The sequence below is a fragment of the Spermophilus citellus genome, assembly GCF_964194105.1.
Source record: "Spermophilus citellus genome assembly, chromosome: 4".
NCBI classification, from domain to species: domain Eukaryota; kingdom Metazoa; phylum Chordata; class Mammalia; order Rodentia; family Sciuridae; genus Spermophilus; species Spermophilus citellus.
This window is the reverse complement of record NC_138185.1, coordinates 14,502,766-14,529,252: the sequence shown is the minus strand read 5'-3', so window position 1 is coordinate 14,529,252 and position 26,487 is coordinate 14,502,766. Positions and strand designations below refer to the sequence as shown.

Here is a 26,487-nt window from a genome sequence, read left to right as displayed (position 1 = left end):
GCTGTGTTAAAAACAAAACCACTCAATTATCCACCCAGGCCTGAGCTTCCTGCTGGCCGTCCCCACAGCTCACACAAGGCCGTGTGGTTTTATCGCACAGTGTGTTCAGTGGATCCACATCAGCACTGCTCAACCTGTGGTCTGGGTCTGTATGCTAGTGGTCTTCAACATGCGGCCCCCGATCTGCCAGGGGTGACCTCCTGTCCCAGTACTGTCTGATGTGTGGCAACATCTTCCTTCAGGTATGAATTACTAATGTCCTGAGGATTTGCAATAAACCATCAGAAATAATCCCAACGGCTTCACAAGCAGAGTCACCCTGTGTTTCAGGGCCAGGAAGCTCTAATGGGGGGCCCAGCTCATTTTGCCACAGTCAACAATGACAACAGAAAGAGGGGAGCCCTAATTCTAGACCATGGGCAGGCAGAGATAGCTCAAAGTCATGATCCCCACCTTCGCAGTTAATTTGTCTCTTTCCCTGACGGTCCTTGAACTTGACCTAGGAGAGGCGTTTTCTGAGATGCGGCCACAGTCATCTTCCTTCTCTTCTTCATTCCCATAACCAAGAGAAAATTCTGAAATGGCAAGGTCTCCTTGCAGGTTTAGACCTGAAGACGGGGAGACACGAGTATAGACATCTGGAATTACAGGGGCACAAGAAACAACTTCCCAGGAGCTGGTCCTTGTCTTCCTGTCACTGCCAGGTTCACCTCCCATCACTTCACTTAGCTCCCTTTACCTCTGACCAGTCCACACTCAGATAAGTCGACTTCACTTCTGTGGAGGACAGAAGTAGCAGCATCAGTTCCCCAAACAGTTCCCCATTCATTGTTTTTTTTTTTTGGTTTTTTTTTTTAGCAATCAGTTTTGAGCTAAGTTTTATATAAGATACAAAGCTTAGGTCTAGGTTCATTACCCCTATTAATGTGTAATTGTTTCAGTACAATTTATTGAAAAAGCTATGCTTCCTTCATTGAATTAGATTTATTCCTTTATTGAAAGTTAGTTTATTATATTTGTGTGGATTTATTTCTGGGTATTCTGTTCCATTAATTTTTGTCCCATTCATTGTTAAGGCTATTTCATGTGGCGTTCCACGCCCTGCACCGCCACCACCAATCATCTTCCTGGCCATATTTGCTCAGATTCATTCCAGATCAGCTTGATTTATCTGCCATACAACAGGTGGCCCCAGTAGAAGCTTTAGGCTAGACTATGGATGACAGCACCCTGTGTACTTGATGACTTCCCATCAGGGCAGAGGTCAGCCCTTCACACTCCCTTGTCCACCACATCATTCTCCCGCCCCACCACCAACACCATGCTTCTCATCCTCTGCCCACCATTCTGCAACCTGAGCCAGGCTTCGTTTGGGCAAATGAACATGTCAAGCCCGCGGTGTCTAGGAGCACACCCTTGACCCTCACGGCTGGGCACCTCCTGCCCAAGCTGCTTCCCTGGGAGTAAATAATATTTTTTTTCTCTTTTGCTTAGCTTTCGATGGACATATTACTAAAATCATTCCCCTAAGAAAATTAAGTGATAAGATTTCATTTCATTTCTTTAGAAATATCTTTATTGAGAGTCTAACACTCCCATGTTCTGGGCCCATAATAAATCTCGTTAGGGGGAAACAAGGAAAGAGAACCAGAACCCATGGTGCGGCGCTGTCGGGTTCTGTGTGAATATGATTCATGGTTCACCATCCTCTGGTGCAATGGTGTGTGCTTCCTCTTCTGGAAGCTCTGTGGCTCCCCTCATGCCCAGTGTCACTTGCGGGAAAAATGGATGGAACAAGAGACCATCATGTTAAGCAAAATAAGCCGAACTCAGAAGGTCAAGGGTCATGTTTTCTCATATGTGGAGACTACAGAGCAAAGGGAAAGAGAAAGGTGGGGGGCAGATCCTGGTGTCTTCAGGCACCTGCTGGTGTGCCATGGGTCCTTTCCATCTAAACCTTGTCCTTTGATTTTAGAAAAATATGGTTCATTCTTTCTTTCTTTTAAATTGTATTGTTTTAACTATCTATGCTTTATGGAAAAGCTAAATAAAACAAATTAACATATGCATTACTTCAAATACTTATCTTTCTGTGGGTGTGGAGTGAGGACACCTAAAATGTACTCTCAGGAATTTTCAAGAATATAATGCATTGCTATTAACAATAGCCCTGTGTTGTTTGAAAGATCTCTTGGACTTATGAGCCATTGCTATGATTTCCTTCTATTTTGTATTTTCTCTCTTTATAGAACTTCTCTTGTTAGGTTATTGTACCTCCTGCTATAATCTTTTCTTTTTCTTTTTTTCCTCCATATTTTCTATATCTTTGTCTTCTTGTTTTTTGGGGGGAGAATTCCATAATCTTTTTTCCACTTTTTTTTTTCCATTGGTGCATTCCAACCATACACAGTGGTGGGGTTTGTTGTTACCTGTTCACACATGCACACATAGAACAATATAATCTGGCCAATACTGTTCCCCTTCATTTCCCCTTCCCTCTCCTCCTCTTTCCCCTGGTCTCTTTCCTCTACTCTACTCATCTCTCTTTGATTTTCATGAGATCTGCCCCCACCTTGTTTTTCCCCTTTCCTCTCTAGTTTCCACATATGGGAAAACATGACCTTCTGAGTTTGGCTTATTTCACTTAACATCATGGTCTCTAGTTTCATCCATTTTCCTGCAAATGAGATAATTTCGTTCATCTTTATGGATGAATAAAACTTCATTGGGTACATAGACCACATTTTCCTTATCTGTGAATCCACTGATGGATACCTAACTGGTTCCATAGGGTGCCCATTTTTGCATTCAGCTCATAAGTTGCTATTTCTGCTGTCATACTTCAAATTTCTAAGGTCCTTTTCCATTTTCTAAAATTGCATCCTGTTCTTTGTCACCTTCCCTTTTCTCTCTGGCAACTCAGATGACAGCTTATTGCTGTGGCTGCTGGGTCCTGCTGCTCCTTGCAGGGGTCTCTCTCCCGTGTTCTTTTGTTTCATTGTGTTTTTGTCTTTCTCTTCCTGTCACAGGCTCTCTTGAGGGAAGGAGCCATCTTCAATACTGGCCCATATTTAAGAAGTGGCTGTAAAAATCTATTTGGTGCTAGCACTTCATGGGTGCAGTTTCTCAACCAGGGGCCCCAGCATCTGGCAATCCCCCAGCCCCGAGGGGAAGTAGGAAGCCCTGAAGCTTCTCTGGATCTTTACCGAAGGGTCCTCCTACCTGCTGCCTAGGAAGTGCAAGGCAGGCTGCATGTCCCCGAGTCAAAGGCTGGGGAGGAGGTATGGGGCTCCATGGCAGGATTACCATTGGGCAGGTCCCTCATCCCCTGCCAGACTGGCTGTGCCTGGCATCCCTGAGGGTTTCCGGGGTCTGGGGCTACATGGGGTGACTTGATCATAGCAAGGAAGTAAGGGTGGAGAAAGTGATGGTGTCAAGACAGATTTTCACTCTCGCCTGCGTCACATCTCCAGACAGAAGTAATTAAGGGGACGAATCTCCAGACAGTAATAATGATGGGGACGTTCCTGTGGCCACAGTTTCCCAGGACAACTGCTCCACTTAAGCTCTGTCCCCACGGTGACAAAATGGCCAGGCCATTCATTCCATCCAACAGGAAGGCAAAACTAATTAGCAAAGAGAAAGTAATCAAATTGGCAATGTCTCCCCAACAGGTTGTTTGGGTTTTTAAGCTCAAACAGAAAGGGCAGAGCAAGTCAGACAGAAAACTTCTGGCTCATCTGAGAGCATGGGGGAAGAAAATCCATTGATTTAATTTGCTTTTGACCCTACAGTCTACAGAGAAAAGTGAGTTATCTCTAATAATTGTGAAAAATGCTGAAATAATGTCACCGAAGTGTGTTAAACTAATTTGGATTATTGAAGCAGGACACTAACTTGCTTTTAAAAACGAATGGCCTTTCCAAAAAGTCAGTCATGCCCTGGTCACATCCGAAGGCACAGAATGTGCTCCTGTGCCAGCTTCAGAATCACACTGCATGAATCACTTCCTGCGTCTTCAGAAATTACAGATGCCGCGTCGCCCTGCCATCTCAGGAGCACCGGCTGCTCTTACACCATTACGTGGATCTCATTAGAGGAGCCATCTCTCACTGTCGCTCGCTAGCTGCTGTTCTGTTCTTTCCCTGATTAAAGGCTGCGTTTTTAATAATGTCTCTCAGAAATAATTGCCACGCCACGTCAGGAGGAAGCAACGGCTTCAGCCATTACAGCAATTGTAAATTTAGCCCTCTTGAAAGGGCCATAGGAAATGTAAGATAATTAAAAAGAAAATGTGGCAAAGAAAGGATGAGAGCTTGGGACGTCGCTGCCCGCTCTGGCTCAAACCTGCTTTCAGCTGCCAGAATTCTAGGCCTTGCTAAAATGTTAGTTCATGTACTACTCAAGTATCATTATCTGAAAATGTAAGTCATTTGAAACATTTCTTTGGGTTTGTTCCCATACACCCCAAACTCCATTACCATGGAGTTGGCAGGGGCTAAAAGTGGGTGCCTGGCATCGGCCTTCTAAGAAAGCTGCCAGCATGGTCACAAAAGTGGGCACCATCTCCTCGGCTGTCAGTCAACTGGAGATGAACCTGTTTAGAAGGATTCCTGTCATTAAAGGATGACAACTCGCTGGCGATTAAAAAGTGCGATTACTTAGAGAGCCGGGAGGTCTTTAAAAGCAATCACCCTGTCGACAGTACTTTGCTTATTTGTTCAAATATTTATGGAGCTCGTTTGTTAAGCCCATACTTTTGAAGCCCCTTTTTGACCCTGATTATTGAGCCTAAACCTTGATGGAATGTTGATGGGGTGCCAGGGAACACACAGGGGGCTAGCTCAACAGTGGAGGAGGCTCAGATCCCCCTCAAAGAGACGACTCTCTAATGGGGAAAACATTCAGGAAGCAAAGAATTGCACAGAAAATCTACCGAACAAATATAGTGAATATTATGAAGGGAAAACCAGAGGGTCCCGACCCAACCTATACCTTCGGGAAGGAGGGAAACCACACTGGCCATACCGCCATCAATCATCCTGAGCCGGAATCATGTGTTCATGAGATTATTCTACCCATTTTTCTGTAAGTGCCCTCTGTATACCTGGTGTTATCATACAGTTGGCAGTAAGCTCTTGGGTTTCTGCAATCCTGTTACAATTTTTTTATAAATCCTATTTAGGAAAAAAGAATGGTAGAGAGAGGCTTGTTCCTCTCAGGGGAGCAGGATGAAGTCACTGTTTATGACAATCAGAAAGCAATCAGTGCCCGGAGGTGGGCCACGGAGGCAGCTCCGGACAAGAGCCCCAGGTGGGCAGGCCCCAAGAGCACCAAGGAGCACATTTACCCACGCAGCCTGGGGCACTCTGCACCACCCTAATGTGATCTCTGGAAAGTTTGCCTCTAAGTAATCATGACCAAATCTTCCACTTCAGCAGACCACTTTTCTTAGTGACTCTCATCTCCTTTCTATTCCTGTGATGAAGGGCAAGCAGAATGAGTCCTCTCCCTTTCCAACAACCTAAACTGTGTTGAGGGCAAAATGGTATTTTAAATCTTGCTCTAAGTTAAAAATTTGATCATGTCCAGACAATAAGAGCACGGCCTTAAAACATAGAGACAGAGAAGGGTTCTCAAATCACGGAAAGAAAAATGGAGACAATGAAGAAATACTGTTTGAAGCATGAAATGCCCAGACTGAACCTAGACACTCTGTGTTATGCGTCATCATGTTAAAAGTTTCTTGTTGCTGGGTGAAAATTGTCTATGTGGGCCTCTTTGCTAGGATATAGTCGATACCCCTGAAACAGCTTCTCATCATTTCTCGAGATTTACACCCTGGGATGAAGGAGAAATTATTCTGTTTCAGCAATTTCCAAGCACTGCAACTTAACTAATAGCTTTGGGGAAAGAATTAATACTTCTCCATTAATTCTAACGGGAAAAGATACAGGGAGGTCATTAGAAGAGATGGAGATGTCCTGACAGAGAAGGGGAGCCTGGGGTCCCTGGCAGCCCACTGCTGGCCCCAGAAACCCCTGTGGGGGGAGCTGCAGGGCAGGAGGCAGGTGGCTGGTCACCTGCAAAAGAAAAAATGCAGCAAACAAAGGCGATGTCTACCTTTGCACCAGGGACTCGTGGTACTCCTCACACAGTATTTAGAAAACCAAGTCGTGTGTGTGTGTGTGTGTGTGTGTGTGTGTGTGTGTTAGAGAGAGAGAGAGAGAGAGAGAGAGAGAGAGAGAGAGAGAGACTAGGCTAAGCTTCCACCCCAGAACCACCTGCAAATCCACTTGTCCTGCGTCTCCATGCTGCAGATGAGAGGAGCAGGTTTGGACCACTTCGTCCTCTGGATGCTTTCTGCTTGATGAAGGGGGCTGCCCAGAAACATTGCAGAGTTAGCTTTATCTCAGAATTTACCCAGGAAAGTGCATTCAACCCGGGGGTTCTGATATAACCCAAAGTGATGTCTGGGGACTTTTTGGGTGTCCTGACTCAGAGTGTGGGAGTGGGAGGTGTCTCCACCTCTCCTGGGTGAGCCCCTGGGTACTGATGAATATCCTGTAATGCAACTGAGTTTTCTGGCCCCAAAGATGACCGACTTGGATGCTGCAGGAGCCAGGCGAATCCCACCCTTGGGGGACTCTGGGGGCAGGCAGGGAGCATCCTCATGCCCAGACTGAAGGGACCCCTGAGAGAGGTGATAAAGGGACCCAGCCTCCTGCTCAGCACAGCTGTCCACTCTGCAAGAGAAACTAACTAGACATTGACATTTGATGTGATTTTAAATATTAATAGCTAATTTTCAAAACCACCACAACTGTGCTACCCGACATCTCCGTGTCCTGAATTTGGCCAATGAGAGGCCAGTAGGTTACCCACTGATATTCAGGAAACTCAAGTGCCTCAGTGACGCTGAGAGCAGAGCTCTCCCCTCTTGCTGAGGTAAAGCTTCCTTTTCAAAATACCATTTAAGAGCTGGGGTTGTGGCTCAGTGGTAGAGCCCTTGCCTACCACGCGTGAGGCACTGGGTTCAATCCTTCCACCACATAAAAAACTAAACAAAATAAGGATATCGTGTTCATCTACAGGTAAAAATATTTTTTTAAATGCTGTTTAAAAAACAATTATGGGAGAGTGAATCTGTTTCTGAACAGCAATTTGGTAATACCTTACAAGACGAGCTAAAAAATAATGATAAAGCTATTGTTCCATCAATTGTTCCTTGGGAAACTGAGCTAGAATGTTCTCTGCAACGATAGCAAAAAAAAAAAAAAAAAAAAACAAAAAACAGCAGGAATCAACATGATCATCTGTCAGCAGAGGAAAGGCTGGAGAAACGAAAGACAAGATAGCCAGGCTGTGGGAGTTTATGCCAGTACTAAAATGATCTATGCATGTGTTGGCCAAGAGTTTTTTACGAGGTTCTTGAAGAAGAGTTGATGATCCCTACTGGGGCATTGTCCTTTTCTGTTAAAAGAAAAGAAAAAAAAAAAGAGTCTGTCCATATTTGCTTGCATGTGGAGAAAGGCGTAGAAGGATGTGCACCAACCTAACTCTGGTGGCCTCGGGCGACAGAGAGTTGTCAGACTTTTCTTACTATGTCTGTGCTGTTGTCTATGCTGCAACAAGCATGGTATTACTTGATACAATTAGTGGGTCAGAAAAAAATAAGACAACTTATAATAGTGCTTCCAAAATTTGGACTGTAAATAATAAATTCCCAGGATGTGTCCAGTATGTTCAGGCAAAGCTAAAGTCCAGCGATGGGCTGGGGATGTAGCTCAGCTGGTAGAGTGTTTGCCTTGCATGCACAAGGCCCTGGGTTCAATCTCCAGCACCACAAAAAAAAAAAAAAAAAAAAAAAAAAAAAAAAAAGTTCAGTCAGTCCTCTTACCAAAACTGCTGATAGAAGGAGATAAGTCTCCACATACTGGTAACTAAAGTTCAGTTTCTTTGGTAGAGAAAAGCTATGAAGCCCATGAAAAGAAGAGAAAGAAATTTTTCCATCTCTAGCTGAACCTAGAGTATTTCTGTAATTCCATTTTTTTTTGAGTTTTCCTTCTTCTATGTAATCATTTGAATCTTCTTTTTCAGAAACCACTCTTCTCTAAGGTTCTTATTTCTGTTCTCTTTCTTTGATGAAAGGCAATCAGTTTGAGAACACTTCACTTACCATCTTCTAAAAAAAAAATTTAGTGGAAAAGTGTTCTCAAAACTTTAATCATGCCCAGACAATAAGAGAATGCTCTAAACTAAAGAGAGGACAAATTGTGGAGAAGAAGGGAAACTAAATGAAGGGAGGAAAGCTAATATTATTTGAATTCTTTAGTGCCAAAATTAAATTAAGAGAATCTACTTTATGGATCATTAATTTCAAACTTTCTTAATCTAAATGAAAATTGTAAAGAGAAAAGTTCAGGCTTTGGAATATAATTGATGTGTTTAAGCACTTGCCTCATCATTTCTTAAGATTTACACCCTGGAGAAGGAGGTGTTATCCTGTTTCAGCAATTCTGTAAGCAATATTACTTAACTAATGGCTCTGGGAAAAGAATATCTCCCTATTAATTCTGACAGGAAAAATAATGGTACAGAGCCATTAGCTCTAGTCGGAGACGTAGGGAGGGAGCTGGTGGAAGAGGGAGCCCTGGAGTTCAGGCTGCCATTTTGTTTTTCCCTGGGAAAAAATTCTGAGGTGATTTGTGGCAGAGAGCAGGACACAGGGATAGAGTGGGAGCCCCCACCCCACCTGTCCATCTCCTCGTGGCAGAATGACACAACTGTGAAGTCTGAAAGAAATCCTCCTCCTCTAGTTACTCCTAAAGAAGTATACCATCTCATACCAGTTTAGGTCCTCTGTCTCTTAACACAGTTAGGTAAACATTTCACCTCTAGGAGGACCTGTTGGAACAGTTCTTTATACTTTAAAAAAAAAAAAATTTAACAAAAGACAGCTACTTTGGTAAGCTTCAGCCTCAGAGGAATTTTCCCTAAACTATGTTGTGGGGAGGAGCCCAGTTAAAATATTTCAGTCATTTAAAAGTTTAACTATGTGCAGAATTTTAAAAAGAGATTCCAGCAAGAAGGAAAATAAATGAGGCAAGGTGAGAAAAAAATCAAAGACCTCCACCCTGGCCTTGCCCTGGAATTGAGCACAGGTTTATAGCGAATCATTTAAGGAGCTCAATTCTATAGCGTTGATGCAGTACACACTTAGCTAAAGAGAGAAAAATTAGCACATAATTATACAATGACTGTATTGCAGTAAATGCCGCAAAGAAATGGGCTATGAATCACAGCTCAAGGACACCTAATCTGGCTGGAGTGTCAAAAGTGGACAGCCTGAGGAATCTCTAAAATGGCCTGCAGGTCCCAAGGCCTCAGAGAGGAGCAGAAAAACATGTCCACCCAAACCAGCTACATGCCAGGGCATCTCTCCACAGTGCGGTTCTCTGTAGGTTTGTCTCTTCAAAGTAACCACACATTTTATTTCAGAAACAATTTTTCTTAGTGGCACTCAGTTCTTTTCTCTTTCTCTGGCGAAAAGCAATCTATTTAAAATTTCCCTGTCAGAGGTTTGTTTTGTTTTGTCTTGTTGGTTTTTTTTTTTTTTTTCCTCTTCCTGAAAGATGGGTAGTGGAAAGTCACATTCAAAAATCAATTCTTAAGTTCAGGTTAGTTTGTGCCTGAACCACTGCCTGTTCCTGAAACTTAAGGAGCAAAAGAAGACCCATGAAGAGAAAAATAATGCCACACATTCACGTGTCCTTGGAAATCTACAAGTCCAAAACTGAAATCAAGAGTATCTGATCTTTGAATTATCATTTCCAATGTTTCTCATTACTGGATGCAGAAACAACTGCCCCCTTTCTCCAAATGTGATTGAGGTATTAGGGAAGGTTCATTTCTCCACAAGTTTTGCATCCTTAAAAAGGAGAAATCGGTCCATTTCACTGATGACAGCTGGGAAGAATGAGTTTCCCTGTACTTCCTCATGAATCCTGAGAGGGGGAGAGGTAGGCTCCTGTCAAATTAGAAATGGTACAAGAAAGAGAACATGGGTCCCTCACCAAATCTGGGGTTCTGATCAACTTAGGAAAAAGAGACCAAAACCCTCTAGGTTCAGCCTCCATGGAAAAGTCAACGCCGAGGGAGAACCTAGACTCAAACTGAAATTAAAATCATGAAACTTAATTTTTAAGAAAACCAGACAAGAGGATGGGGCGGGGGGTGGGGGGGGGAGAGTATTCCAGTTCAATAACGTGTTCAGGTACAGATCCGGTGGAGCTCGGGGTGGCTTTTCCCACTACAGACCTCCTGCCCCGGAGTTCTCTTTCCCTTTTGCATGGTAGGGGAAGGTTTGGGAAGCTGAACACTTTTGTCCACTCAGACATTTCTTCCAAACAATATTAATGGAAGAGCCAGTTTAAATATCCTAGCAATGTAGAGGGATGGAAGGTTTAAACACCGCTTGAACACAAGGGGTCCTAGATAAAGGGGGGGGGAACATGGTCCAAAATTACTCTTTGAAAATATCCATACCAAAATCTACTGACTTATTCTAGAAGTGCGGTTTACTTAATAATGAAAGAAAGTCGATGGGGTGGACTATGGGATACTTGAAGTGCTTTCTCCTCTCTTCATCTTTTCTCAAGATTTCCACCTCCAAAAAAAAAAAAAAAAAGAAAGAAAAGAAAAAAGAAAGAGTCCTTGGGCGCCCGCAAAGTTTCTGTAAGGCGTCTGGAGTGGTGTTTTCTTAGCAAAAGCCTGGACATGGTTTCCATGGATTCCAACAAGAAATACCGGAAACGGTCTTGAGTTCTTTCAGACTGAAGCAGAGAACAAAATCTCCTGCTGAGAAAATGGTGGAGACTTGAACTCCAAGGTCACACTCAACTTGGAAGCTGAGGTGGGAGGAACAAAGGGGAGAGAGTCAATAGGAGGAGATGGACGTCAGCCTACAAAGTGCTATGAATTCTCTCTCTTGTCCTCACACCAGCTTTGGAAAAGGTGTCCTTTGTGATACGGATCTGGAATTAGAGAACATTCTCACTTCAGGAGCACTCTTGCCTGACACCATACCCCGGTGTCTTCACACTTGAAAGTGAAAGCGCACTGGAAATTAAAATTCAACTCCCCCCTAGCCCAAAAGCCCACCTAGAAAAACAGTAGGACTACAAACAAGGCAGAGGAAGGGGAGAGGGCCAGAAAGTAACAGGCGCCTTGGAGATCACCTGTAGCCTATGAAATGCATCGGGAACTCTTGAGTTCTGGGCTATTTTTTTAAGAGCAGCAATTGACCTAGGAGAACCCCCTAGAATGTCCACTTGAAGGTATGTAAAAACTGCAGTCCTACAAAAGCATAGGAGAGGAAACTGTGGTTGGCAGCTTCTCGCTCCCATCTGCAGAAGAACAAAAAACAGGTCACATACCCTGAAAATCCCAGGGGAGAAGGCTGCAGAAGGGCGAGAGAGAGAGATGAACCCAGAAGCTCAGGGTTGTTTGGGGGTGTGGGCAGGAAAACAAAGATGCAAACCTCCCTGGAGGGGAAGGAAGGCCACTTCAGAGGTCACCCCTTCCTTGGCAATTCCTAGGTTCCCACCCAGCACGGTCTTAAGCGGGTCCCAGTGGTTGGAGCCATGGGCACCCAACCTGATGATACTGTCAGCTTCGGGGATTTCTCCAGTGAGAGACAGCTGGGCATGTGGGATAACCTTCCCGGGATCCCCTCTCAGTGGAAGTCCCAGGGTCTGCTCAAAACACTCACAGAAAGAGAAACTAAACCAAGTGTAAACAACTGAGGTCCAGTGAAGAGGGATTCCAGGCGACAGCGGAGCTCAGGTGCTGTCTAGCTAGGAACCCTTCCCCAGCTAGCTTTAAAACATGTTGTTACTAATTCCAAATCATGGAGTAAACCAAGCCCATGGTTTTAAGTCCCTCACGCTGTCCCCACGACAGGAGAATAAGGAGAGAGGCCTGACACCCTGCAGGGAACCATTCTGTTCAGTTTTGTCACTCAGGCCCCTGGGCCCCTCGTGAACATAAACAAAGGTAGACCTGGGAACAGGCAAGGAGCACGTGGCAGGAAATGGTCACTGGAACAGCCATGCACTCACCGGAGTTTAGATGTCTCTATGCAAAAACAGCCTTCAAACTTCTACACTGAGAAATTATGAGTCTACTTTACCCCGCGTGCATCCCTCTCTCCACAGAGGAAAACAAGGCGATCCATTTTCCTCGCAGAACCTCCTCAGATCCCCTGCCCTGTGTGAGCGGCTGTCAAGTGTGCTTCATTATTATGGAAGTTCTCTCAGGGAAGGAAATCCATACCCAACCTCTAATAAATACAGGGGGAGGGCGGGAAGAGATGAAATAGCATGAGCTAGGTCATAAAATTTAAATAGGGTTTAGAGTAAAAATGTGCCCTGCACAGAGGCTCATGTAGATCATGGCTCCTGCGTCTATTTTGTAAGCCAGAAGGGTGCAGCTCTGATGCTTTGTCTCCAGTCTCAGAGAGGAAAGAAATTAACCCCTTTTCTTCCACATATTGGCTTTGGAAAGAAGGAGTATAAATGTGGCTTTTTAAGGTTGGCAAAATAGAGAGTCAGGACCCTGACTGCCCTCCCCTCACCCCCACTGAGACACAGCCTGGGGAAGGAAGTGCCTCACTGAGCCCAGCAGTCAGGTGCAGGGAAGGAAGGGAACCAGAATGCACAGATTCTAGGCACACGGGGTATGGGTTCAGGATGCCCAGTGGGTGGGAACTAGCCTCGTCCCTCTAAGGGGCAACCAGCTTAGTCTTGAAATAACAGCCCAGAAATCAGAAGAAGGGCCCCAGAACAGCTGGGCAGGCATGGGCGGGAACCCAAACTGACCAGAATGAAAATTTAAAATCAGATTTGAAATGTCCAAGCATACAGAATCCCCCCAGGGGGACCATGACCGAAAGGGTGATGGTCTGCCCCTCCACAACCTGGACTCAGGAAGGGTTGCCTGGTAAAAGATGGGGGTGCCTAGTTCATTTGAATCTCAGACAAACAAGGGGTCATTTTAAGCATGTCTTATGTAACATTTGGGTCAGACTTATGCTAAAAAATACATGCTTCCATTGTTTATCTGTAATTCAAACTTAACTGAGAGTGTGCATTTTTTTCTGCTAAACCTGGCCACCCTGCCTCAGGGAAGCTGACTGGGACCGTTGCCTGAGGGAGGTCTGTCACTCCGCCTCCGCCTGGCTCCGGCACTGTATCTCTGGGGGCTGTTGACCAGGGCTGGTTGTGGGCATAGCCTTGATTTAGGATTACTAATTACTACCAATAAAGACACCTTCCTGTAGGGGATGGGTCATCTCCTAAAGATCCCGAACATGGGGTTGATCCTGAAGGCCTCGCAAGAGAATAAGTTATGGGGGCTCCAAGAGATTCTGGGAACAAAGATTACAGGAAAAAGGCGAGACAGAAAGGTACAAAGAGAGAACAGCCTCCCACAGCCCTTCCGTCCTTTTTAAGACAACCATGAAAAACAACCTTCAAAAAGTCCATTTTGAAAAATTATTCGTCCATCTGATCTCAAAAATACTCTCCCATTCTCTCCATTATCGAGAACCCAAGGCTGTCCCTTTTCTCTCCAAATGGTCCGTAACCACTAGGAAAGACTATTAAGTCTAGTTCATTATTTTGAAGGTTGTTTCTGGGTGAGAAACCTGAGCTGGCCTCAGATGAATGCGAGAGGGAAGGGACACTGGAGCGGAGGTGGCTTGGTGCAGACAACAGCCTCTGAAGAGGCGTTGTGTTGAGGCTGTCCTCTGCTCTGAACAGGGCGCCACTCTCCTATAATTGAAGGTTCAGGGACATTTTCCAGATGAGAGTTTTGTTATGCTCCTAACTTCTTCCTCAAGATCTGTGAAACGGAGGGGGAAAAAAAGGAAAGGGAAAAAACCCTTTTCTTCTCTTGTTAAGCTGGAGGGGAACAAAAGGGCACCATCTTGGCTCTCACTGTTCAACTTGTCTGTAGGCGGACTTCCGTGAGGGGCTGAGTGGGCTTACTCCACCAGGAACATCTCTGTGGACCCCTGGAAGGCCCAGGGCCAGCCAAGCACAGCCCCTCGCAGCAGGAAGAACAGCCTTCCAGGCCCTTATCTCCTCCTGGACCTGGAGGACCACGGCAGGAACCAGAGGGGCAGAGTGGACCGAGGGGCTCACACTGGGCCACGGCAGACAGGCACTGGGTCACTGCGTGGCTGCATCTAGACAGAGAAAGTTACCGCCACATGGCCAGAGCCTCTTTGGAGGATCCCGGACAGGCCCCAAAGAAGGAAAAAATCTACAAGGATGTCAAAGGGACTCAGGAGGCCCAGACACATATTGAGAAGGGCAGGGACTGACCGATGGCCTGCATGAAAAATTGGTTTCCAGTGTCCTTCCCGTCAGAGACATTTTTAACCTCACTATGCAAAAACAGCCCTCGAAAATTCTATCTTAAAAAATTATTAGTCTATTTCCCTCAGAAATATTTCTCCCTGCCTAGGGGGACCCAAGGCCATCCATCTTCCCACGCGGAGCCTCTGCAGCCTCCTCTTGCCGGAAGACAACCTGGAACTCGCTCCTCTGTTATGATGGTTCTCTGAGGGGGAGAAAGCCGGGCTCACCTGCTAATAAATACGGAGAGCGGGTGGGATTGATGAAATACTCCAGGATAAATAATAAAATTTAAAATAGGCTTCCGTGCAGAAACAAACCCTATGGTTCTTTTTTTTATTTATTTATTTTATAGGTAACATATTTCCTCTGATTATAGGTTCAGGGTATATTTTCTCAGTGACGATTCTAATGCAGTGCCTATCAAGTATTTTCAAGAAAAATATGAGTAATTTACTTTTCCAATAATGGCAGAGACGGTGGTGGACTGAGCTCTAAAAGGGCCTGGCCTGACTGTGTTCCAGAAACGCTAATTAAACCATGCATCACAGGGACGTGAGTGGGTGAGCGGGGAGACCCCGGGACAGAGGGCAGAGGCTGCCTCCAAGGGAAAGCTGTGCAGGAGCCGAGGAGGCGTCGCTGGACGCTTCCAGGAGAAAAAGCAGAACTCTGTGGGTGAGAAGCTGACCGAGGAGAAGCCAGGCTCACCAACAGGTGATCCAGGTCAGCAGCATCAGCCACGAGCTGATGTGGTGTGGTGAGGCACCTGCCCTCTGCTGTCCCCCCTCCTCAATGCCCACAGACCCCGCCAAGTGGTGAAAGGAACACCACACAGACCCCCGGACGCTCCTCCAAACTGTGGTCAGAAAGGACAGTGGAGAAGCAGTCACAGCCCAGAGGAGCCACGAGGGATGTCAGCTTAATGTCACATGGAATTCTGGGGTCCTGGGACGAGGAAAGCTCAGGAGGGGAAATTAGGGAAATCTAAATAAACCACAAAGTTTCTTTGGCCATAATGTATCAACAGTGAGTATATCAGGGTATGAATCAGCCTCAGATGCCCAGGAAGAGGGACTGGAGTGGAGTAGGTGGGAACTCTCTATCACCTTCACAACTTTTCTGTAAATCTAAAAATGTTGCAAAATTAGAAGTTTATTGAAACATAAAAACCCACTCAAGGCCCTGTGTTCTTGGAAGCTCTGTGCAGACTCCCTTCTCCTGGGGGAGACTTCCGGGGACCAAGTGTTTCACTTCTATTGCTTGGAGTGTCTCGGAACCTAGACTGATTTAAGAACCTTCTGGAAATCCACACTTTCACCCTCTTCCCCCGGGGAGGCTGAAGAGCTGTGCAGGAACAGCTGTCTCAAAACCTAGACTGATTTAAGAACCTCACCCCCGGCTAAGGGCTCTTCTGCACGGAGGATCTTTTCCCTCTCAGTAGTCCTTGAAATGAGCACACCTGTGTTTCAGTTCTCTCATCCCCACTTCCTCAACAGTCACTGGGACATAATGCCTTCAAGACAAAGTAGCTGCAGGCAGAGCCCCTGCAAACCCAGACATGCTGCCTTTATTCAACCTTATTTAGAATTTCAAGGCAGAAACAGGACAAGGTCAAACAAAGCGGGGGGCCTTGGCCCCACACACCCCCAGCACTCAGGCTCTGGAGCCAGTTGTCAGGCTCAAGTCCTGTCTCTGCCACCTGTGGACAATGGCACCCAGGCAGAGGTTACTCCCTCACTGGACCTCACGGTCCCCATCCGTACAATGGGCTGAATCCCAGCCCTTCCAACAGGGCAGGCTGAAGAAGTGAAGAGAGTGGATACCACAGCACCAAGCTCAGATCTGGGGCAGGCTCCAGCACAGGCGCCATTGCCCTCCTGCAGGACCATCAGCTTCACTATTGGCCTGTCCCAACCACCAGTGTCCCCAACAACTAAAACAATGCATGCAGCACATAATAGGTGCTCACTAAAAATCTCTTCAGTGAGCTTAGTGCCTGAAAACTAGTCAGTCTGATCCTAAAGCCTGCATTCTAGGTTTCCTTTACACTCCAGTCCACAAAATCCTATACAGGACACCTGCTTGGAGATGTCCCCTTCTGCACGACTGTAGATCCCGTGGGAGAGTCATCACAAGGTGACCAACAGCTCAGCATCTCAGAGGTCCCTGGTCTGGAGCCACTCAGGGAGAGTTCACAGCTGGAATGGCTTAACAGAAATGCTCCTTTTCCAATTAATTCCCAGCAGTCCTTCCCTCCCACCCCCATGGGTGAGATCAATAATGATGTGATTCCCCTCCACTATTGTCACTGATCATAATCATATTTTAAAACCTCAATCTTTTTTTGAAACTCCATTTAATGTCAATTTGCATTCATCAGGTTTTTTTTTTTTTCCTTCTTTAAAGAGGTAGTTTTCTTTAAAGGCTAAATATGGATCATGAAGGTAACAGACCCTGTGTCTGAAGGCACTTTCAGGAAGGAACAGATTGCAAGGTCCACTCTAGTAGTGACTCGGCAGAGCCACATGCTCTTCCCAGGGGTCAGTGGGGCTGCTGGGAGGCCACCATAGGAGTATGTGGATTACCAGAGGCTCACACAACTTTGTGGGGTGGTGCCTTTGTATAAACCAGAGCACAGAGTTTCCACTTCATCCCAAAGCTCAGCGTAGAACAAGAGGCTTCTTCAGGGGTGACCATGGAAAGGCAGAAGGACTCCATAGAGATGACAGGAGAGCAGCAGCACAGGTTCAGCCTGGAGGCTCCCCACTCAGGCCAGACCTTGGTCCTCATCTACCACCAGGTGGGGGTATGCAGGGAGTGGAGGGGCCGGGATGCAGTTTCTTACCTTCCCAGGCTGATGGACACCAACATGTGAATTTGCTGTGACTCTAGAAGGGAAGCCCTAGCTTCCCTCAAACTTGAATTCACAAATTCTATCTTTTTTTTTTAATTTTACATTTTATTGTGCTGGGGAGAGCAATAATGGATAAGATCGCCCTACTGCTTGGAAAGGTGCCTGGTCAAGACACAAACAGAAGACTTAACATTAAAACAGTACCTGGAAAATAGCATTGCTGGTCTGAATACTGACTAAATTATTCTAAGGGAAATAAGTTTGTTCTTTTTACAGGTCTTGCTTATGTCTTAACTCATACCTATTTCTGATCGTTTTTCTTAGTAACATGAAGTCTTCTTTCTTATCAGGGTGCATTGCTGCTCTGCTAAAACCTATCCTTCCTGGTTTCCCTTGCAGTAAAGCATAACCAGATAGCTCAGTTCTGGCCAAGGAGATGTGAGAAGAAGTGATAAATACAATTTCCAAGGCATGTCGTTCAAGGGAAAGTGTATACCCTCCTTTTCCCTTTTTTCTACTGGTTGAAATGCAGATCTAACGATAGGAGCTGGAACAACCATTCTGAACCACACAAAAGAAAAACCTAAGGTGAAGAAAGCAGAGTACCAGGATGGGAGGAGCCCAGGTCCCCACACACCACAGAGCCACACATGAGACCCAGATGATTTACACCCAATGGTTATTTATGAAACTTCATAAATCTTTTTAAGCCCATTGCTATTTTCAGTCTTCATGAGAGAAACCTAAACTTTATCATACTTCATTCCACTGCCATGGGAAACATTTGATGTGAAAGCGTAAACTTTAGCCTAGTTTCTAAATGTTGGTTATCCCCCATGACCTTGGCAAATGGTCCAGACCTGCTGACCACCATGCATTAAGCCTTCACCATTTTGCCATATCTGCAAGTTATGAGGACCAGGGATCAGCAAATGACAAAGGACAAACCTCACCCCCCCCCCCCAGGCCAGTTTTTGCAGATGAAGTTTTTGACACACACCCACGCTTGTCAATTTACATATCGGATGTTTTCTGCCCGCAGTGGTGGGGTTGAGTCATTGCAACAGGAAGTGCATGCTTAGCACAGCCAAGAGCTGTCTCTGCACAGCCCTGCTTGGTACTGCACTGAAACAGCTCGCTGACCCCCAGTCCCAGACAAGCATCACCTAAAACATTTAATGATTTCTCCTTATTGCTTAATTAAGATTATTTTTTAATTAATTAATTAATTAACTGGGATGGTCTTGGATGCAAGCTGTAAACTTGCTGGGCAGACACTGCGCAGCCTCTGCACTCCCCCCTCCAGCTGCTCACAGTCCCCCTGACACTCTTCTCCCTGCCCCCTGTGCTGCAGCCATCATGCTCCCCACAGAATGAATGGTGTAGGGTGAAGGCAGGGTAGCAGGAGAGCAGAGGAACCTGGGTCACCTGTGAGGTCCTTGGACAGGGGGGCTAGCCCAGGATTCTGTCCCTAGACACCTGTTGTATCCGCGAGTCCCTTGTGAGTTACTAGCTCCTTGCAAGTGTTGCCCAAGTGGCTACACATGCCCCAAAGGGACTGATTTAAATAAAATAAAATAATAAAAACAAAGAGTAAAACCCAGCCTTACTTCTCCACCACTGTGTATTCTCACCCTTTGTAATGGGACTTTCAAGGTCTCCCATCAGGAGGGGGACTCGATTTCCGCACACCTCGGATCTGTGCTGGCCTCATGACTGACCTCAGCCAGCAGAATACAACAGATGTCATACCATGTCATGATTCAGAAATGAGGTGTCTCCCTAGGGCTCACGTGTGACAGGATGTAAGAGAGTTTAGAGGGGAAGTGACTGGGTCATGAGAGCCTTGGCCCCATGTTTATTTACAAATCACAGTGAGCATACCACTCCTGGAGGTCTCAACTCTATGTCTTTTCTCCCTCTGCTCATATTAAAATAGTCTACCTTCTCCACATCCAACCAAATCCCACTTTGCTTTTGGAATGGAGCCCCTCAGTCTTGCAAGAGTCGGAGGTCCCATTTCAGTTCCTTTTCTGGCGCTCAGAGCAGAAAAGTCTTGGTGTAAGACAGGTACACCAAAAAATTTCCCCCAAAAGTTATCCCTCAGAAAAAAAAGAGTTGCCCTATAACCAAACCTATACAAAGTCTCCATTGTGCAGGGACAGTTCCCAATATCACACAATGGTTTGACAATTATGTTTCAACTTGACAATGGTGTGAGAGGGGAATGCATGCAGGTTTGAATCTGAGTCTGTTCCCAGGATCCCTCTGCGGTACCTACTGTCAGGATCCTGGGTGGCAGCAATCTGCACTCACGCAAGGAACAACCCCTCCTCTCCTGTGGACAGTTGAGCTAGCTGCTTGGTAGGTTGGGGGTAACAATGCATTTTGGACCTTGGGTACTTTCTGCTTACGGTGGATCTCCCAGGAGAAAAATCTCATGGTAAATTGAGGAGCATCCATATTTTCTTTTGAATTGTAAAACACTGTTTAGGAAAGTACATTAGCCTGAAATCAGTGCTGGTTTGGGTCTCTCCTAGACTGACAAAATTAATTTTCAAAAACAAGCAAGGAAAGGGCTAAGGTTGTGGCTCGGTGGTAGAGCACTTGCCTAGCACACGTGAGGCACCGGGTTTGATTCTCAGCACCACATAAATAAACAAATAAAGGTATTGTGTCCATCTACCACTAAAAAAAGGGGGAGAGGAGAGGCAGGCAGGACCTTGAACACACATGTAATCATCATTCTCGGGCATTTGAGATACAATTACAAGCACCAGATGTTGTAAACGAATCCCTTAAAGACAGCAAAGCAGAATGTGTTTACATGTGGAAATTGCAAAGGGGCCCCTCCTGGAGAAATGAAAGCTACTGCCCCAATGTCATGGAACAGTTCTGAGCTGGCATCGTGCTTGGATTCCAAATGTACTCAGTCTCAAAGTGCCGGGATGAGAGTGAAATGCCGTGCTCTGAAAACCCTATTAGATGACTCAGACCAGTGGTTCTAGTGATGACAAAGACGTTATCAAAGACGCTCATTACAAGTTCAGCTGGAGCTGTGTCGTGAGAAACAGCAGAATACAAGGTGTCACAAAACTAATGGTTTATGTAATGAGTGACTTAAAGGGACTTAGGCCACGAGACTAATGTACCAAACATCACGAGGAGACATGTGCCCCAAACTTTCCAATCTTTGTGCTGAAAAGGGGCTAGCCTTGTGCTGGACCTAAGTGGTAAATACCTGCATTTTGTGATTTACAAGCAACTGGTTCTTGGGATACTGTTTTAGCAATGTCTTACAGGTATCCTCCTTGAGGAACTTGGAGGGAGAAAGAGGAATGGGGAGAAGTTAGGCGTAGATGAGTAGTGCATGAGGATGTGCATGAGTAGCTTGACATAGACATTTGCGCTCTTCTATGGACTCAGCCTCCCTCCTCAGTGCCCCTGCAAGGAGCGTCCAAAGTGGGATCCAAAAGCATCCCACTTTGCTTTTGGAATGGAGCCCCTCAGTCTTGCAAGAGTCGGAGGTCCCATTTCAGTTCTGGGTGATGAGCCTTCACCCCATTTCTCAAAGTGCATGATTTCTACCCACAGGGCCAAGGAGTTGATTCAGAGCCAGCTGGGAAAACCAAACCTCACTAGACCAAAGGATGCTGGAGCCCTGATCAGAGATCTTTGCTGAGTGGGTAGGGTATAAGCCTGGGCCACTGGAGACCACCAGGGGCCTATTGATGAAGATGACTCAGAAGGAAGTCAACTCAGATTTGAGAAGTGACACTCAGAGCCCGGCCATATTGCTGAAGTCTCCTGATCCAGCTGGAGCTACCCTAGGCTTTTTCATCATGGAGCAAACAAATTCTCTTTTGTGCTTAAACCTTTTTTGAGTTGGATTTTAGTCCCTTGCTACTGAGAATTGTGACTGATACCAAAACATTCTCTCAGCTCTTAAGACATTGTTGTTTCCTTGTGCCCCCAGGGGTCTGCTGACTCCCAGCTTGAGTGGGACCATATTAAAAGTAGAATAAAAGATTTGCAAAATGTCATCAACCGATAAGGCTCGATCATCTGCTCCTCCACCCTGGACGGCATCTAAGGTGCCCACATTGGAGAGGCAGTCATGACTTTGATGGAAGAAGCCAGTCTTTTCATAAGGAGGCACTGCCCGCCCACGTTGATTAATCTAGTCCCCATTTTTCTCAGCAAGCTAATGGAGAAAGCATTGTTTCCTTCCTTATCTAACTACCCAGATGACTGCTTGGTGACACCTCGAATTTATTGAGTGGCAAAGCAGGAAGCAAAAAAGAAATATGCCCTGTATCCTCAGAAGCATGGAGAGACTCAAGCTGTTGGGAGTGAAGGCAGTCCTGCTAAACTGGCAGCGGAAGATCCCGAGAAGAGATGGGGAAAACAAACAAAGAACCAAACAAATGGAGAGCCGCCTCAGGCTCTTCAAGGAGACTGTGAAACAAGCCAGGCCTCGGGCCCTCTCTGAGCTTTAAAGCCAAGTATCTTACAACTGACTAAAATGTTTCCCACTTCTTAATTAAAAAAAAAATCAACAATATTTATGCTTTGAATCTATAATGAAATGTTACTTAAATGAATCCAAATTAATTAAAATTAGACACAACTGAAGACAACAGGCAGGGATTAATGAGTGGAAATAAAGAGCTTTTCCCTTGCGCTTGGCAGTATGCAGCACTCTCCCCGACTGAAGAAAGAAAGAGAAACCCATGGAAATACAAACCTCACAGACACAGGGAGCAATTTTCAAAGGAAAACAATGGCTTTCATATTAAAATGTACAAAACCAATTTCTTTTGAATCATTAACGTGTGGATTTTTAAAGATCCATAGCATCATATTTAATGCATTGACCAAAAGGAAGTGGGAACACACGTCCTCGGTCCTTGGGGGTCTTTGCGGTGCTGGCTTTTGGAATCACTGTAGTGAGTGGTTTCTGCTGTTTTCTCTGTAAATTTGGAGGCCCTTTAAAGGTGCGAGGTTTGGGACACGAGGGGAACACAGGGAGATGTGCTTGGTCTACCCTCAGAAAGTGAGCCTGTGCCGGGTGAGGAGCCACGAGATGCATGGAGGCCTGGGTGGAGGAAGCTCCCTCCGCCAGGGCTGTGCCAGGCACGGGCAGTCAGGTCTACCGCAGCCATGGGACACTAAGAACAGACTGGAGTCACAGTGTCAGGGCATCAGGGTATCATCAGGAGGGACCGAGGCAGCACGGATTAGGGCTGGAGAGAGGAGGCAGCAGCAGTGGACCTCCAGGACTCATGGGGAGCCCACTGTGCCTCGGAGAGCCAAGGGGAGCAGAGTGCATGGGCTGGTGGGCTGCTGGGTGAGCAGAACACTCAGCTGGGGCAGAGCCTCCAGAGACAAGAAGAAAACATCCCTCGGCTGTAGAAGCCCTCGGTATTGTCCCAGGGAGGGAGAGAAGGACTTGTTTTTCCCACATCCAATCTACCTCCCCGCCCCCCCACAGAGCTGCGGTCACACTGGCCTCCACACCTGGCTCAAGGGGCCTCCCCGGGGCGCTGGGGGCAGGGAGAGGTAGCAGCCCCCTCTGCGTGTTCCCCCGCCCCTATCTCCCCTTAGCTGCTGGCAGCTGGTAGGGGAAGGGTCTCAAGCTAGCGGTGCTGGGGCCCAGGTGCGCATGGATCACCCTTATGTAAAAAACGGGAGATTTTACTTAATGCAAAGCTCTGTTCCCGGCTCCTCTACGAGGGAACTTAGTAAGCATGAGCTAGCACCCTGCTACCACCCAGAACCCGAGAGCTACATGTTGCAAAAATGTTGTTTCAAATTATATATTCTGGGGGCACCGTTATTATCACCCCTTTTTACAGACGGGGAAACTAAGGCACGGAAGAGCTGAGACGCGTCTCTGAGACGACAGGTGAGAGGACTCGGACCTGAGCCGGCTTCTCCGGCTTCCCGGGTTCAGCGTCCTCTCCGTGCGAAACACAGCAGCCTCTCCTGGGCAGCCGGCTCCACGGCTCTCCTTCCTGCCCGTCTGCTTCGGAACATCTGCTTTTTAATATTTTTTTTCCGTGTGCTTTTAAAAAACATGGCTAGTTTGGAATGAGAAAAAGAGCGTGTTTCCAAGTTCGGAGGGCATAGAAACATCTCGCCCCGCGCAGAGCCCGGGAACCCGCGTCTTGCGGCGGAATCCTGGGTTCTGCTGTGCACCTCGCCGTCTCCCCAGGCGGCGAGGCCCCAAAGGGTCCTTCCACAGCCCGCTTGCCCTTCCTTTCCTTTTCCCCCATCTTTCATGTTCGTCCCTGCAATTTCAAATAAGCCCCCTGACTCTGTCCCAGCCTCGCCGAGACCCTGGCGCGCCTGGTGCCGGCGGGATGCCGCCCTCCTCTGCGGGAACTGGTTCTTCCTCCCGCGCATCTGGGTGGGATGCACTTGAGAGCAATAAACGTTATAAACGGGCGGGGGTCGCCTGCGTGCTGAGACGCGGCCAGGGTCGCTCGTTCGGCAGGGGTCCAGCCCACGTCAAACAGCGCCGAGGCTCGGGGTCCACTCCCGGCTCTCCCCAGCGCGGGCTTCAGCTTGCTCTCCTCTGGCCATCCCAACTCCCCAGGGCATAACACAAAAGGAGGTGAGGGGTTCGGCGGTGGGCGCAGACCCCGACCCGCCGCGAGGTCCGCAGCGGCTGAGCCCGGGCTGCCCTTCTCTCAAACGGCGCTAGGGGGCGCCGTTGAAGCTTGAAAGACGATTTCACATCAAATACAAAGTCATGCTTCGCTTTTTTTCCGGGTAATAAATTCACAGAGCTTGTTTTTTAACCCCCACCAGAGGTTAAAATAGTTTCATAAAAAGTTTTGGTAAATTCATGGCTAACTTTTTGAGGTTATGTGAGGTTGTTGTCAAAAAAATAAAAAGAAAGGAAAAGAGAAAAACAGCCTTTTTCTCAGCTCATGTAAGAGCCGGAGTCACGGAGCCGAGAAGGCGGATGGGAGGGGGGCTTGAGCTTTGTGTTTTTCCAGAACAGTCCTCAGAGAGCTGCGGCCCCCAGCCCCCCGGATGCGGGTCTGCGGGGGCGGGGTGGGGGGATGCGGGCGGTTGCCCAGGGCCCCCACTGTGCCCGGACACCAAGATGCCGCATAGGAGCCGTGCTGCATCACGGCTACCGGGCTACCGGCTGCTTTCTCGATCTTTCCATGGCTCTCTGCCCGCAGTCCGGGGCGAGGGCTACTCAAGGCGGTTTTTTTTCGCATTTCTCCCGAGGGTAGGTTGGAATAAAGCAAAAGTTACAGTCCGTGGGTAAGGGTTAAAAAAAAGAAGAAGAAAAAGAAGAACTTTTATCAGATTGATAAGAAAAGAGACAAGAGGAGGCAGGAGGAAAACAACGCAGTTAAGGGAGGGGGCGTCGTGCATTAACTATGATTCAGAGACTCAAACGCACCGAGTTCATTTTTCAATCTGCCTTTAGCTAGGGGAGAAAAATAAGGAAATTATAGAAAATTGAGAAACAAACATCTCGGAGAGTGCTTTGCACCCGGGGGTGCTTAATGAACACTTAATAATTTCAAACTCTGGTACTTAGAAAAATGGCTTTTGTCCGTTCCCGGCACGCCAGGTGCCTCATAGCAAAAACGGAAAAGCTGAAAATGATCGCTAATGTCTATGCAGAGGGTGGTACAAACATCACTTTTTCATGTCTCTGAAGTTAAATAAGCAGCCAAGATTTGAAAAGTTCTAGCAGAGGAAAAATCCTGGAACTGAACTTGCATTTCTTTTCTTCAACGTATGAACTTGGACATGACTCCTAATTAGGATGGGGGATGGCCGTGACATTCACCTCCTGACCCCTGGGGCCATATTGAAAATCAGATGAGGAAAAACATTTGGAGGAAACTCAAAATGTGGAAGCAGGAAACATGCTTGTTGTTGGAACAGATTCTCCATGCCCCAGCAGCGCCAGCATCCAAGCCTGGGGCAGAGGCCGGGGGCGTGCATTTATCTGGAGGAAGAGAGGGTCCCAAGCAGAGCAGGTTTCAGGGAGGCTGGGATGGGCTGGGCCTGCAGCTCAGAGGGCCACTCTGGTTCCAATCTCCCCACAGGAGGGACAGCACAGTGTGCCTACAGCTGAAACCCAAGCTTTCTGAATATTCTCTCCTCCAGGGCTCACCAACACCCTTCCCTTGGCTTCTCCAAATTCTGGGTGAAAACTGAGCGCACCTCCCTGCCCACTCAGTGTCCCTCATGCTTCACACAGTGAGCTCACACCCCAACTCCTGTAGTGGGGGCCTCTCAACTACCTCTGGGGCATTTGAGCTAGGCTTCACCAGCCTTCCAAGGGCCACAGTAAATAATCATGGACTCAGAACTGCACCCCCATTTTACAGATGAAGACCTGAGAAACTAGGAAAAGTCAGGACTCAAATGAATTTTTCTAAATCCCCACTCGAAATCTCTTGCCCCGGACCACCCTCAGCTTCGACGGAAGTTGAGAGGGGCACTTGCTTTGCAAAGTCAGCTGCGCCAATTGATTGCAAAGACTTTGAGGCACCGGGCATTAGAAGGAGCAGATGCTCCTGTAAAAACAAATGAAATAAACAGAACCATGTTCTCAAATTCTAGGTAGAGGTTGAGACCTAACCTCTCCCTGATTAAAAGGGAGATTAGGAGGGGGGTAGACAGGTGCCAAATGCATATTTAGCATCAGGCTGAGACTTTCTCCATGACGCCATCAAGAGGCTTAAAGGGATTGAGATGCCAATTGCCTTCTGTCACTTAAGGTAGGCAGCTGTACCACCTGGGGTTACTTCCCACCCCCGGGCTCACTATTGGTCACCCCATCCTGCCTCATTTTAGGATTAATCCTAAAGTCTCACCTTCCTCCAAAACCGAAGGGTTTTGCCCCCAGGAGGAACAGGTGCTAGGTGGTGGGGGGGACAGCAAGCTCTGTTCTCTTTTTCGAGATGGTTCATGAAAATGTTCCCCATTTGTGCCCAGTAGGCAAGCCTGTTGGCTCTGTGCCTGAGATCCACATTTCCCATCCGGCCTTGTCCCCTGAACTCAGCAGCTGTCTCCAGCAGCTCACGTAGGAAAATTCTAGAACAAGACTCAGGTTTCATATGTAGTTCTCTGCTGAGAAGGGGCTCTTCCAGTCCAAAGGTGAAAATCATTTTCAGAAACTCTTTCAAAAGGAGACTCCCCCTCATCTCAGGCTTGGGGCTGAAGATG

General features: G+C 46.9%; 1 protein-coding gene across 1 annotated transcript in view; it reads right to left on the bottom strand.

Annotated features, from left to right (window-relative positions):
* ZNF831 (zinc finger protein 831) overlaps positions 1-26,487 on the bottom strand; it is a gene marked incomplete at its 3' end in the record, with an annotated part of 82,656 nt that overhangs the window by 1,098 nt on the left and 55,071 nt on the right. The window contains exon 5 of the mRNA XM_081292594.1: positions 454-608. Coding sequence (XP_081148720.1) covers positions 454-608 — 155 coding nt within the window. The remainder of the gene's footprint in view (positions 1-453; positions 609-26,487) is intronic.